The 14,891-nt window shown below is 37.0% G+C and overlaps 1 protein-coding gene across 6 annotated transcripts in view; it reads right to left on the reverse strand.

The window, feature by feature from the left end:
• The window catches only part of LOC136239330 (uncharacterized), an 84,214-nt gene extending 69,910 nt beyond the window's left edge, over positions 1-14,304 (reverse strand). For all 6 annotated transcript variants that reach the window (XR_010693421.1, XR_010693422.1, XM_066030062.1 and 3 more), the window contains exons 1-11: positions 13,306-14,304; positions 8,321-8,545; positions 8,182-8,270; positions 8,007-8,127; positions 6,197-6,280; positions 3,886-3,987; positions 2,710-2,757; positions 2,550-2,654; positions 299-358; positions 163-221; positions 42-101 (exon numbers count right to left, since the gene is read on the reverse strand). Coding sequence is in view for 4 of the 6 variants with exons in the window: in XM_066030062.1 (XP_065886134.1) it covers positions 42-101; positions 163-221; positions 299-358; positions 2,550-2,654; positions 2,710-2,757; positions 3,886-3,987; positions 6,197-6,280; positions 8,007-8,127; positions 8,182-8,270; positions 8,321-8,545; positions 13,306-14,169 (1,817 nt within the window). In the remaining 2 variants the exon portion in view is untranslated. The remainder of the gene's footprint in view (positions 1-41; positions 102-162; positions 222-298; positions 359-2,549; positions 2,655-2,709; positions 2,758-3,885; positions 3,988-6,196; positions 6,281-8,006; positions 8,128-8,181; positions 8,271-8,320; positions 8,546-13,305) is intronic.
• Positions 14,305-14,891: the final 587 nt, after the last annotated feature.

A 14,891-nucleotide genomic window follows, 5' to 3' on the forward strand; every position in this document is an offset into this window, starting at 1 on the left:
AATACATTTCAACACATTTTCATTTCAAATAATCCTCTAACCTGGTATTCTGATGTTCCAGCAATATAGCCTCTGCATTCTGCTTGATCTTCTCCCATACTCTGTTCAGCAACAGAACAGTTACGTACTAGGCTATACAATACCTAACTGTTGTCAACGTACCGTGGTGTTGAAAACAAGAATGTAGGCTGAACTTCTTTCATGACAAAAATCAGAGAATTCTAGACAAATACACATGCTTACATGAGTTATATATTTGTACTGACACACTCTAGCCTATATCTACCTATGTACTAACCTTAGAATTAGCAAAATACACTGTACCACCAACAGGAATAGGTAAAAACATGTCTGTAAACTGTGAAAGGAATAAAAGCATATACGTGTCACCTGTATGCATTCTTTCCCAAAAAACTTCATACATTTACATACATAAATGCACGAAACATATAACAACAAGTAGATATTGTTTCTAAACTGATCAAACAATACGGTAGTTAGTACTGTTTAGTACCTTAAAATGAAAGCAGAGTTGGGGTAGTTACTTCAGAAAAGTAACTAGTCACTAGTTACGTGTTACTATTATCCCATGTAACTTAGTTACAGTTACTTTTCAAAAGGTACGTAACTAAGTACTCTAGTTACTAGTTACTTTCGTAATATGAATTATGTCTTGTATTTTGCTTTTGTAACATGAATTTTGCTCAGATATGCATCATTAAGGGATGCAATACATATGTGCACTTGAAACAACAATTCTGTGGCTATTTCAGGTCAGTTTTAATTATTGCTACGTCTGTTACTCAAGCTGAATCATAGAGAGCAGTACACAGAATCTGTCTAATTAATGTGGCTATAGCATATATGGCACAAAAATTGAAGTGCTCTTGCTTTTATATCATAATTAATTATAGTTACAATGTTACTATTGTAACTTAGTTACTTTTCAGACAATTACTCCTTGTTACAAGTTACTAGTTACAAAACAAGTAACTAGTTATATTACTAGTTACTTTAAAGTAATCAGTTACATAACTTAGTTACAAAAGTAACTAGTTACCCCCAACTCTGATGAATGGCACCCACCAAAATGCTGTTATTAAAAACAACCCTGAAAGTACACTGAAACAAGAATTACCTTTACAGATTAGTCTTAGTAGATCCATCAAATCTAGCATTGAAAGCCACAAACATGCAAAGAAAAAAAAATTGTTGAAACCCGATTTGCCTGACCACAGTTGCAAAACCATAGACCAATCAAAGCAGCACATAGCCAACATTTCATACCACAATAACAAATTCACATGTGGCATATGCCTTTTCTAGTGTCTACCCTACTGTGCCTTGCCTTTCCTTTTATCTTCAATTACATGGTTGTCTTCTTCAAGCAAGGAAATATACAGAGGCATCAATTTTCCGCATTGATATTTCTCTTAAAGGAGTGCATTTAAACGCCACAAAAACTATTAGAATCACTTAATTATGTTACTGTAAGAATAAGTATAGATACCTGAAACTGCACTTATAAAACAATTGTAGTGCTGCCACGATATAGAAAAATGCTACGTATACATATCACATATTGCCAAGATTTATGTACATGAATGATGGTAACTAATACATAAATACAACATAGCTTTGTGGGAAGATCCCTACTTTGGCATTGAACTGATGGTGGTAGCATGCCAATGTAGCCACAAAGCCATGCTGTAATAGCTACATACCATCATTCATATCTGTTGTGAATATTTTGCTGTAATTACAAACATTTGTGTGTATAAATTATTGGTAATGATGTTGACAGCCTTCTCAGTGGGAGTCATTCCAGTGTGTCTCTGTGAGTTATATCAATGGTTGTGTCACATTCACATCAAGTGCCATACAAAGGTAAAATAAAGTACACCTTGGCACATTGTAAATAAAAGCTTTGAGCTTTTAATGTGCAATTATTTTCTAAATCTGTGCCAAACTGCATGCATACTGTATTGCCTCGAATTACAGCCGGTCTCGTATAAACGCCTGGTCCGGTTTAGTCACTGGGGGTATACAGCATCATAACAAAAATAAATGCCGAGCTTCGAATAAACACCAGGTCTCAAATAAACGTCTAGTGCAATCATTATTTTTAACAACTCCAGGCAGTGTTACAAACCATGAAGTGAAGAACGTTTTATAGAGTTCCTTTTAAGCTTGAATCTGTGAATATGCTGAGGGAAACATCAGGAGAGTCTAGGAGAGTACAACACCAAGGTATGAAGTTGACTCGTGAATGCTGATCAGGTATATAAACGCCAGTCTTGTTTAGTAGCCGGAGTAAAAAGTTGCTTGAAAGAAATAAACGCCCGGGCCATAATTCGAGACAATACAGTACATTAATTATCTGTCTACTATTCATTTTACTGAAAATTTGAATTGTTGACACATGTGTAGCGTCAGCAATTTAAATTTTCAGTAAAACGAATGTTACTGCTTTTTCCACATACATCCAGTATATACAGCAAAAACAATTGTATAATCATGTATACATTCTTAATAAAAGGTGATCATACCGTTCCGATAATGTGAGCTGGTGACAGATAGCTAATCCCTGTTTTGGTAGCCTTGAGCTCTTTACAACCAACTGTTTCCAAAAAAGCCATTGTACTCCAAGTAAGCTATGTGTTTGACAAACTTGGTTATTGCATATCTATGAAAAAACAGTCAACTCACATTATCATGACTTAACATGACTCCCTTAGGATGGCCAGTAGTTCCTGACTGTAATGACATTCACATAACACATACAACAATTTAGCAACATAATTATACACACTATAACCCTGAAAACAAACCCCCTGAAGATGTACACTAGTGAACAGACACACAAAACTATTTGACACACACACCTAAAGCTAAAATACATGCTTATACAGTGAAACCTTGGAGAGCAGAATACTCCACAACTTTGAAAATAGCATGTTGCAAGAAGCCAAAGTTGTTTATAATACTATAATACAATCATTCTGTCTCAGTGCATTTACAACACATTACCAATTTACCATGCAGAACAATTATATGGGCATGCCCTTCCACTTATGAAATTTGTGCTTTTAGATTTTAACATAATTAATGCTATTAGAATATGTGACAGCAATATTAAAGAATGTCAATCTTTACTTCTGCACACTATTCTCCGTCATGCAAAATTCACTATCCATACTAGTGTAATTTGCTAGCTATGAAGCTGAAAGTACCCAATAATCTTTACGGCAAATCTGTTTCCTATTATTCCCATGAGTGATTTCTGAAATAAAACTAGTTATGTGCAGCTGAAATTACAATTACTAGCAAGCATAGGGCAGTCACATATAGTTGGGTGTATTAACTTTAAGGTAAGTAACTGCTCTGTCGCAGTATATTAATCTCTAGTGCCAATTTTTATGCTAGCAAATGCTAGCAATGTTTGATGATGTGCATTCATGAAATCTCTTCAAGAAAATACATGAATTCTAATTAATAACGAAGATCCTATTATTCTGAAATATTTTTACCATAAACTTATTCCCAAAATTATTCGTATGTACACCGGCCTTGGCTGGGCACAGGCTTGCTTGTTGTTGCATGGCTGAATTCAGTGTTAAAGAAATCAATCCAAGTAAAAATATAACAATGAGATTTACACATCCAGGGAACAAGTACAAAACTACCACAAAACTTTATCCACCACAATGCAAAATTGGCCAACTATGTCTGGTCATCTCTACTTTAAGCACTCTTCACTGCATTTGCTGCTTAAATTTGGTGCTGTCATTTTCTGGTACAGCCAGGCACTAGTGTACATTTCCTTGAAGAAGTTTACACAGCTTTGATGGCTCATATCTCAGACATGTTTAAGTACATACTTACAGTATACAACACAATGGCACACTGGTTTGGTTGTTGATTACTGATGATATTGTCAATCACAGAATCTTTTATGTCCTTCCCCAGCTCCAGAAACTCTTTCCACTACAAGGAGTACACAAACATGTATTATTGAAAAGTCGTTCCGGCTGAGCAAAAAAAAAACTAGTTTACACTTTTCTCAAATTTCATTGTATGACCTAGAGTGAAAACCCAATGAGCTGTAAAGTTTCAGCCTTACCTGGTGAATACTTTGGAGTTATAGATATAGACAGCAGAAAGAACAAAATAATCAAGTGACTATACTGAAAATATGTGTAAATTACAGGTGTTCATTTAATTGATTATAAGTCATGAGTGAAACAGGCTACAGAGTTCGGACTTGTCTTATTGTGTTCATTGTTAACTGGCACATACATAACAATACAGTTTCTGCACCCACGCTTTCAAGCAAAAAGCTTACATTTACCACAAAGCAAACTAATACACATATGTAAGCAACTCATGTTTGCTCCATGGCACAGAAACAAAACAAAGATACTCTTATTCTCCATGAAGGGGCAAACCTAATGGTATAGAAAGTATATTTCACTGTTTACTGAAGCAATTAAAACATGCATAATTTTTATTGTAGCACACATTGTATTTCAATGGCATTTATTTCAAAAACAGAATTATGCAAAGTAGTTGGGTTTCACTCAGCAGATCACATAATTATGCAAGAGTAAAATCAAACACAACATTGTGTCATAGTTCAATCTTACCATTCCAAATTTAATTTGCAGAAAGCAGGCCTTAACAAGACAGTTACAAAATAGATCATTGCTAATGATTATTTAATCACTTAAACAATAATTACGTATGTCTAGCACGATTAAAGGTGTGGGAGAAGCAGTTTACTATATAATGGGTATTTTACCAATGGTTAAATTTCTCATCAACTTGCAAACATTTCAAAAAAGTATTATAGAAAATGTTATGGTGTCCATTATGCCACACCCCTTAATTGAGGCAAATGGCATGAGACTATCCTTTTATTATAATGACACTGTGAAGTCACGTCACCATATGAAGCTCTCATGTTGAAACGTTATATATTTGGGCACACCATGTGTAGGTGAGACTATCTGGACCCCAATTTGGAGATGAGCTTCATTATTGCCATGACTTTAGTACTGAATCTCATCCACCCACCAAGATCTGCATGTGCGTTAAACTACAAACTATAGTTGGCTACATCATGATCAAAAGCAGCTACTACTGTGTGTATGTGTGTGCGTCTGTGCGTGTGTATGTATGCGTGTGTGTGTGTGTATGTGTTTATGTGTGTGTGCGTGCGTGTATGTGTGTGTGTGTGTGTGACTGTGTGCGTGTGTGTGTGTGGTGTGTATGTGTGGTGTGTATGTGTGGTGTGTGTGCATGGTGTATGTGTGTGTGTATGTGTGTGTGTGTGTGTGTGGTGTGTGTATGTGTGTGTGTATGTGTGCGTGTGTGTGTGTGTGTGTGGTGTGTGTGGTGTGTGTGCGCGGTGTGTGTGCAGTATGTGTGTGTAGTGTGTGTGTATGTGTGGTGTGTGTGCATGTGGGTGTGTGCGTGCGTGCATGCGTGTTGTGTGTGTGTGTGTGTATGTGCGGTGTGTGTGCATGTGGGTGTGTGAGTGCATGTTAGTGATGTGCGATATGTGATATATATCGAAATATCGTGATAAAAATTTTTATATCGTGATATGGTATAGAATCTTTATATTGCAATATAAACTTCGGTATAGATTTTAGCTATAATTTGAGAAAAATGTACCCAAGATGCCATTGTACACTGTACTATTTTTTGATAAAAGAGCTTGCGATGTTGTATGCTAGTCATGTACCATATTGTATTGTACTTCTAGTACATTACTGCTACAAGTGTTATCAGTGTAAATACACTAGCTGAGTGATGAGTTGTATATCATGATGTATATCGTATCGTGATATGTTGTGTGCAATAATCGTGATAGGAAAATATCTTATATCGCATACCACTAGTGCATGTGTGTGTGTGTGTGCATGTGGGTGTGTGAGTACGTGTGTGTGTGTGTGTGTGTGTGCGTGCGTGCGTGCATGCGTGCATGTACATGTGTGTATGTGTGTGATTTCATAACAAAAGGAGATTTTTTCCACTTAACAATACACAATAATTAATCTCTTTAGTAATTTAGCTTCACCAAATTCTAAATGTTCAGCTGAACGCTCTTCCAAAAAGGGGGATTACATGTAACCCTTTGAACACCACATACCCACCACTGTTGAACTGTAAATACAACAATACAACATACAGTGTAGGTATCAGGATAGTCCTTGTTGAGTTCTCCCTTGTACTGAACTATGGCCTTCAACAAGTGAGGAAGCTTGCCACGGATCTAGAACAAGTGATTATTATCCATACACAATAAACACTATATATTAAGATGGCGGTCGCCTTGAAGTAGTAGCTTTTGAAACCTTCTAAAAGTAAATCCATATGTATCGTCACAAGAATCCATTAGTTGCATCATTTGATCAGTCTTTACATTACGTTAAATGACCGTTCCACTTGTTAAGGGCCAAAGCTTGGCAATAAAAAACAGCCTGTTCTTGCTCTATTAAAGAAGACATCCCTAAAAGCAGGGATTTTTCTAGGGGGGGGGGGGGCAAAGGGGCATTTTGCCCCTCCTGAAAATGATTTTGCCCCCCCTGAACTCTGCCTGAGTAAACAGGTGATTTAGCCTAATTTAAGTTCTGCCCCCCCCTCAATTTCTGAAAAACTCGGATTGCCCCCTCCTGAATTTATTTTCTAGAAAAATCCCTGCTAAAAGTAAATAGAATTGTACAAAAACCTTGTTTAAAAGACTTCATGTTGTTTGCATGAAACTTTGGAGGTAGACGTAATCTGTGGTTTAAAAAAGTATGCTACAAAGTGTATAATACTTTCTGCTTCAGATTATTCATCTAGGGAGACCTTTGTTGATGTACAATATATTTGGTATTAGGTACAGGGCAGCATGTTAATAATGATTTTTTTGTACTGCCTGTCAACAATATAACAGCTTTCCATTTCTTTCGATTGTTATTTAATTTGCAAGCATTGCCTCTACTCAGCAAATTAAATAATGCTAATTCCACCCTGTGTATCTATCAGAGAATAGATTCTAAAGTTTGCTTTTAACATGCCAAAGTTCTGAGTAAAATGATAGCAAAGGATTTTCCAATGCAGCCTTATAACGGCAACTCTCAACAAACAACTGCTGTACAAATCAGCATGGTAAGTATTGGTGTATCACCTGGCATTGAGTGCTTTAGTGTAGTTCGCTAGATGTGCTCACAGTGGAATTTCAAAAAATACTCCAGACTAGAAATCCAGGTGACCGCCACCTTAACATATCAATACAGTATATTGAGTAATGCATGCAAAATTTTCCCCAAACACAGAATAACCCTGTAATAGTGTGTTTACACTAGTAGCTCCAGCTTGGTACAGTACAGCACAGTATGGTACGCTACGTTTTAAGTGCATGTTTACATTGGTAAGGAAATAACTGTGCTGGGCAAGTTTATGCATAAGTACATGATGGCTAAAGGATCGTCCTACCAGATGCCCTCGCCGTTTTCAAGCTTGTTTCAAGCTGTTGCTGTCGTACAAGTTACCAGCAATCCGTTTGAGGGACAATATCAGTGGCTACCGCTCGATGGACAGCTCATTTCACATCAAACGTGGTAACTGGACTTTGTTTCACGTTTGACCATGGTAGAAGCCATCGTATTTACGTACAGCAGCCAAGGATATAGCAAGGTTTGTTTCAATTTGTCTACCGTGCCGTGCCGTACCGAGCCAGCACGGTTGAAGTAGCAGGGTCAAGCGGGCCCGGCACATAACAGTTTGGCTTGGATCAATACCCATTTACAGTAGCAAAATTAAGCGTACCGTGCCCAACTTCTAGTGTAAACACACAGCAACTTAGACGTCCTATGAAATAGCACCTGACAGTACTATGCAAGTACAGTGTACCACAAATATACTACTTTGAGTAATGTACACACATACTACAAATACAAATCACATGCACACTAACATACAGTACAATGATAAACTTTATGCATGTCACATACCTCAACAATAGTATCCAATAGTTTTGAATTCTCAACGACTACAATGCATGCTTTGCAGTCCTTTAAAATGTACTGACATACCTCAGAACTGTTAGTGGCATGTATACCAGTTGATACTCCCCTAATGATAGTGAACACATTAGTAGCTAACTCTGTTACTAATACTACTTCATACCCAGCAAACACTGCTCCTATACTAGATGCAAACCATTCCACAGAGCTGGAGCCCATAATACCAACTGAATGAGAAGGTTTTAGTTTAAGCTACACAAACACATACATAATGTTATGTTACTACTGGTACTATATGTTACCTTGTGGAAAGACTTGGCAACACTGTAAATGAGTCTTTTGTAATCAACATAAGTTATGCTCTGCCACTGATCATCATTGCCCTTCCAACACAGTGCCTTTTCATTGGGTACCTTGCTGAAGGTATTCTTGTACAATTGAGGAATGGTCATTGGCTGTTTATCAGACTGTCCTAATGGAATGTCCACTCTATCAGTAGAATTATAGCATCGTAACTTTCTGTTATCCTGCAATGTCATAAAAGGTATCTCAAAGCTGTCCAAGAAGCTATAATAGTGTATGCTAAAATATTTAACACTTTTGTTGGCCTGAAAAAATAGAAACTATGTTAATTACACACTATCTGATTCTAGAGCACAAAGACTTCTCCGATACAGTTTTATAAGAAACATTGACAATACTGACATACACATACAGGGTGTAAAAGGGTAAAACTAGATGTTTATGTTCTGACACACAGCTAGTACACAGCAAATTGCATGCAATAAACTGAAAGCACTAAAATGATTACATCTACTACAGACTACTCTAGTCCATAGTCTACTAAGGACTGGACTACTCTGTGTATTATTACCTCTTGCTGATTTGCATCCTTCAAATTATATACAACTGTATGTTAAATATACCTGCATGGCTTTCTTTTCACTGCTGTGCATGCATTTGTGAAATTCATGAATTGCATACATATAAATGTACCATCGATTTCACAAAGAAACACAAGAATTTATAATCATTGTCATTGAGAATCACTAGAGATGGAGATCAATTCAGGCCCTACTGAATGCCTATATTGTAATAGACCATATACTTATAAAAGTATAGTCCGATTAAGAACCATAGAAATAAAAAGTAGTGAATTGCCTACACTTTAAAATATACTAGTGAACATTAAATCCCTATTTCAGTCTAGAAGTAGACCGAAGTAGGGATTTAATGTGAACGTCCACTAGCAGTGTTGGGTCGTTACTTTTAAAAAGTAATATATTACTTATTACTCATTACTGCCACTGTATGAAATGTGTTACAGTTATACTAGTATTTTATGAAAGTTGTTAGTTTAAAAATGAAGTAGGGTTCTATAAAATAAAAGTAGTGAAACAAGAGATGAATGATGATAATACAGTGGGAAAGTCTCACCTGTACTTTGGCATTGAGCAAAATAATTGTTGTTATACAGTAGCTAAAGTGCCAAAGTAAGGACTTTCCCACTGAGCTATGCTGTGATACTATCATTCATCTCTTGTTCACTACTTTTATCGCATAGATCCCTACATCATTTTAAATTAAAATACTAGTTTTTTGCTGCTAGCTACAATGTAACTTGTGACTGTTCTAATAGAATATGATACATGACTGTTGTATTAGAGTGACTGTTGTAAGCCAAGAGGTGTGCAGCTAGCTAGACCAATAAGGGGTGAGGTATCTTGTTTACTGTTTAGTAAACAGCTAGATTGTTAAGAGGTCTGGTCCCCATACTCTATCGCTATTAGTCCACCTAGATCTTTAATCAATGGGCATGGTCACAAACAGGATCCCAATCGTGAACTTGCAGATATCTACATAGCTACAGTAGTATAGCGCCGGGACTAAAGTGCTCCTGAAATCCAGCTCTAAAACGATCCAAACTTAAACGGTACGGTATGATATTACTTCAGATTAAAAGTAACTAGTAATATATTATACATATTACACAATGTATTTCGTTAGATAATAATTATATTAGGAATAATATTACAACAATAATATTAGGTAATAACATTACAGTAATGTGGGTTATCCCGTTAGTACTTTATTAGGTAATAATATTACAGTAATGTTCTAGTTAAGTAGTACTTTAGTAATGAATATAGTGCTTCATTAACTAATAATACTACAGTAACAAGTAGTAATATACCACTTTAGTAATGCATTACTTATGCAAAATAACTATCCGTGACATAAATGATATTATGGTTTTTATTATTTAGTGTGTTGTAGCTTGCCAATGATTAAAGCTATGTGTACCAAATTTCACATGTTTTACACCAATTCCTTACCTTCCAGAGCATCCACTGTGCAAGAAGCCAGCAGCTAAGTTTCCCACTATTTTAGATAGTTTTTAACTGAGGTTGACTGTATCAGGCGAGCTCCAAATGGGATGGGTGGCGGGGGCATGGAAGGAGGGCAATAGGCTGTTTTAAAAATTGAAGAGGAAGGTGTAGAGATGAATTAGACCAAGCTATGTGCCATTCAGGTCTCAAAACTGGTTTAAAAGAAAGGAAATTTATAGTACAGGTCTTTATTCAAGACCACAGAGCTTTACAGCCACGTAAAGTCATCCCAAGGCTGACAAGAGCTCCATTAAGGCCCCACACCGCACATACGGATTGCCACTGGGCTCAAGAAAAACAGCTAGCAAAAGCAGACCACTCAAGCCTGGCTGATTTGCTTATGAAATTTAATAGTCTATTCATGTAGCCATGTTTCTGATGTAATCAAATCTGCTTACATGGGCGATAAGACTGGTTTTCCCACATATTAGCATAAGAAATGTAGCACAAAGGCCTTATATTACTTCACAAGTAATAATATGTAACATGTTACAAAAGTAACGAGTTACGCCCAACATTGTTCACTAGTATATCTTCAAATGTAGGCAACCTCACTCGTTTCACTACTTTTATTTCTATGATCCCTAAAATTCTTATGCTTGTTTGTTTACTTTTTGTAACATTATGACTAGTGAACCTGTACATACCGCATAAGAAAGAATGGCACCAGGCTTATTGTTTTCACCTGAACACACACCCCAAAATCAGGCTTGGGGTCAAGTACATTTCAAAATACTTAAGTACAAGTACTTTGAAACCTTCACAAGTACAAGTACAGCATCTTATCTACAAGAAGTACTTAAGTACAATACAAGTACTTTTTAAAGTACTTAAGTACAAGTATAAGTACATTTGACAGTTGAAGCTATGTTATAAATTTGTAGTAAAACCTTCATTGTGATGTGTGTGCATGATTGCATCTGATAAACATTAACTGTTCAAATCTTTTATCAGTGAGCCGACATCTCTCTGGAGTAAACACCTTGCCAGCAATGCTAAATAACCTCTCTACAGGAGCTGAGGATGATGGTACTCCAAAAACATCTTTGGCTAGCATTGCTAAAAATGGATAAAAATCGCCACTTTGGCTTGAAATCGCCATCTGGTAATACTTCTGGAACTTCATCATAATGCTTAAGTACAGCAGGAGTCTTTTCTGTTTCTCTACTGTCTTGGATACAATTCCTGCCATAGCTCATTAAAAACCAAACCACTCTGACTGCTGAGAGACTGAGGCTGAACATTCATAGGGATGCAAACTGCTGAGTCAGTTTCACAAAATGCAATGATGGCAATATACACATTCTCTACACTAATTAAGCTGCTACCAAGAGTTCATAATATTATAATATTATGAACTCTTGCTGCTACATTTTATATGGTGACCTGTTGAAATCCTGCATGTGTCAAGTCATGTGTGTACTTCAAAGTACTTTAATGTACTTATAAGTACTTTAAGTACTTCAAGTACTAACAAGTACATCACTTTGAACTTAAGTACAAGTACAATGGCTAAGAAACAAAAGTACTGAAGTACAAGTACAAGTACTCAAGAATGTGTATTTAAGTGTACTAAGTACAAGTACCAATGTACTTGACCCCAAGCCTGCCCAAAATGCCCAAATATCAATTACTGAAATAGCGAAGTGGCCATTATGCTTCGTTTTCAGCTATGTTCAGCCAATTACTCAGTGTTACAAATGAAGAAACACTCCTCTGCAGTCGATCAGTCACAACGGAAAATTTGGGTAACTCCCATCAAACATAGCTAAGCCATCATGCAACACTAACACAAAACCAACACTTTGTGCTGTCAGCAAAGATAAATGGGACGCAAGGAGGATACAGGTAAGTCCATGAAGCATGCATTGCACATACTGGGGTATGCCAGAAGGCATCTGTTGTGCTTAAGCGATGTCAAACAGTGAAAAATCACGCCTGTAGCCTTAGCCATTATTGAGTTACACTTGTCTGAAGGAATCAGTCAGTCAGTCAGTCAGTGAGAAAATACTCTTTTTTTTAAATATCGTAGCAACCTATTGGAAGTAGGTTCCACCGATACAGAAAAATACCTACCGATCCGATACCAATACCTAGCAGTAAATTTTCACTAATACAGATACTGATACCGATAATTGCCATACAATTTACACACCTCTCAAGTTAGCTTGTGTGACTGCCCTATTAGAATATTTTATTGTGCAGTGACTGTTCTATTAGAGTATTTCGATCTTTTTCATGTTAACATAGTAAGTAGCAGTTGCTCAATGTTTAACAAAGCACCTTTCCTGCTAGAATAATGCTCAACACTATTTCCAGCCTGTTATACCTCACGTTTTGCTAGCATAGCATTTATGATGATAGTTATGACGATTGGCACAAGTGGCTATTAATCGGTAGTGGAATATCTAAATAACCGATACCGACAGCCCAATATCAGCTCTGATATGATACCAATCCGATTATCGGTGGAACACTAATTGGAAGTGCTTGTACTGAACACACTTTGGGGTCTAATCAATACTGCCATGAAGGTACTGTGAAGCTGGTTTTAGGGTAATATTTTTGGCCAAACTTTAATATACAGTATGATAGCACTGTATGATATGTTGCTAACCAGCAACATTGTGTTGGGAGTTTAGGGTCTGTGATAGCAATGTTGTATAATTTACATACCAAGTTTAGGCAAGAGCAAAACATCAGTCTTTCTTGGTAAGTGTTCTGTTTTCAATTACATTGGCAACCAATATGAGTACCTGCTAGGGTTGCTTTTTACATTTTGCCCAGTGATTTCATGATTATGATTTTGTACATCCAATTTTGGCCAGGTTTGTTCATTTCTGTGATCTCTAATCAAAAATTTACCCAATTACCTACTATTCTAGCAACATTCTTACCTGCACAGTGTGTTTGCTGTGGATCAGATCTTTGATGGCCTCAGAAAGTTTCACAATGGAAGGGCGTTTATCTGGGGCCTTATCCCAACAAGACCTCAGTAATAACCTAAAACTTGTGCTGACATTAAAATTCTTCTGAAGCTCTCGAAACTCTATGTTATATTTTTTGTTACCTGCCTCAGGCAATGTCGGATTAACAGCAGTATACCAGAACACCAATCCAAAACTGAAGATATCAAAAGGCGGTCCATATTGAGAATCATTACTTGCTGCTTCAGGTGGCAAAAATCCTGAATCAAAAGTGTTGTCAGGTATTTTTATCATTTTAGCCACACCCACATTGGATATTTTTGCTAGCATGCAACATTTGCTGCATTCCAGTAGAATGTTACTTGGTGTGAGTCCATAATGCACAATTACTGAGTTTTGAGAATGAAGATAGCGCAGCCCATTGGTTACATCACGTAAAATCAGCATTTTTTTATGAAAATCAATATTAAGGGAGCCGTCATGACTCTCTATCACTGATCGCAGATTATACTTCATCTTCTCTGATACTATCGCAGGAAATGAATTCTCATCATCATTACGATACCATAACCCCATTAACCGAACAATGTTTGGGTGACGAGCGGCTACACTCCACATATGGCAGGCTTGGAGAAAGTCTTCATGTCGCTTGACGCCTTCCTGTGCCAGGTCCGGTCGGAAATGTTGTGCGGCAAGATCCGTTCCTTTATATTCTACTTCAACCACCTTTCCGTAAATTCCTTCTCTCAACTGGACATCATTTCCCTTCACATCTCGTAAAGTTAAATCGATACGAAAATCGATCCTTGGTGTTGCGGATGACGGAGTATCCATGATAACACTTGTAATAACACCCGCGACTAGTAATTCTATGTCTCTCAACGAGTAATTTGTTTGAGCTGCCGCACTGTTCCGTTACAGCAGTTCTAAGAGACCTTGCGCCACAACAATACGTGCGGAAATTATAGTTTGAACTTCAAAATGAATTGATTTGATTGGACGAAATCTTGTGCACGTGATTTTGCTTGTTTTTGTTAGAACGGATAGTTATAAAAACCGGAATCGAAACGGGAAACGAAACGAAACCAGCCTACAGTGTAGTGGAGGACAATCACTATCAGCACGGAATAGAAAGCAATCGAAAGTTGAATATTTACAATTATTGGCAGTATTATGAAACTATCGAAATTTCAGCACTTGGCCATTACCAACCAGCCCGAACCAGCCTCCATTGGAAACTACCTGAACTTCATCAAATTTTCCAACCCTACCATAACTATCCCCAAATCTACTGTAAGGAAATGTTTAGATGATGCTGCCTACCAAAGTATTCTAGCCTCTGAGAGGATATTTTTGGCTAGGAATAATAAAGAGTGGCTGGATGTGACTATAGTAGCTATTAGCTAATTTATAAAGCTTCTTTTTATTTTATTTTTATATTCGCACCCTTGCCATGCCCACGCAGGTTCTTCCGTAGGACCATACACGTGGTCGCATGTGACCGAGGACTATCCGGGGTCGGGACTATCACACTTTCTGTAATTTATGTACTATCA

The sequence above is a fragment of the Dysidea avara genome, chromosome 11 (genome assembly GCF_963678975.1).
Source record: "Dysidea avara chromosome 11, odDysAvar1.4, whole genome shotgun sequence".
Classification (NCBI taxonomy): Eukaryota; Metazoa; Porifera; class Demospongiae; order Dictyoceratida; family Dysideidae; genus Dysidea; species Dysidea avara.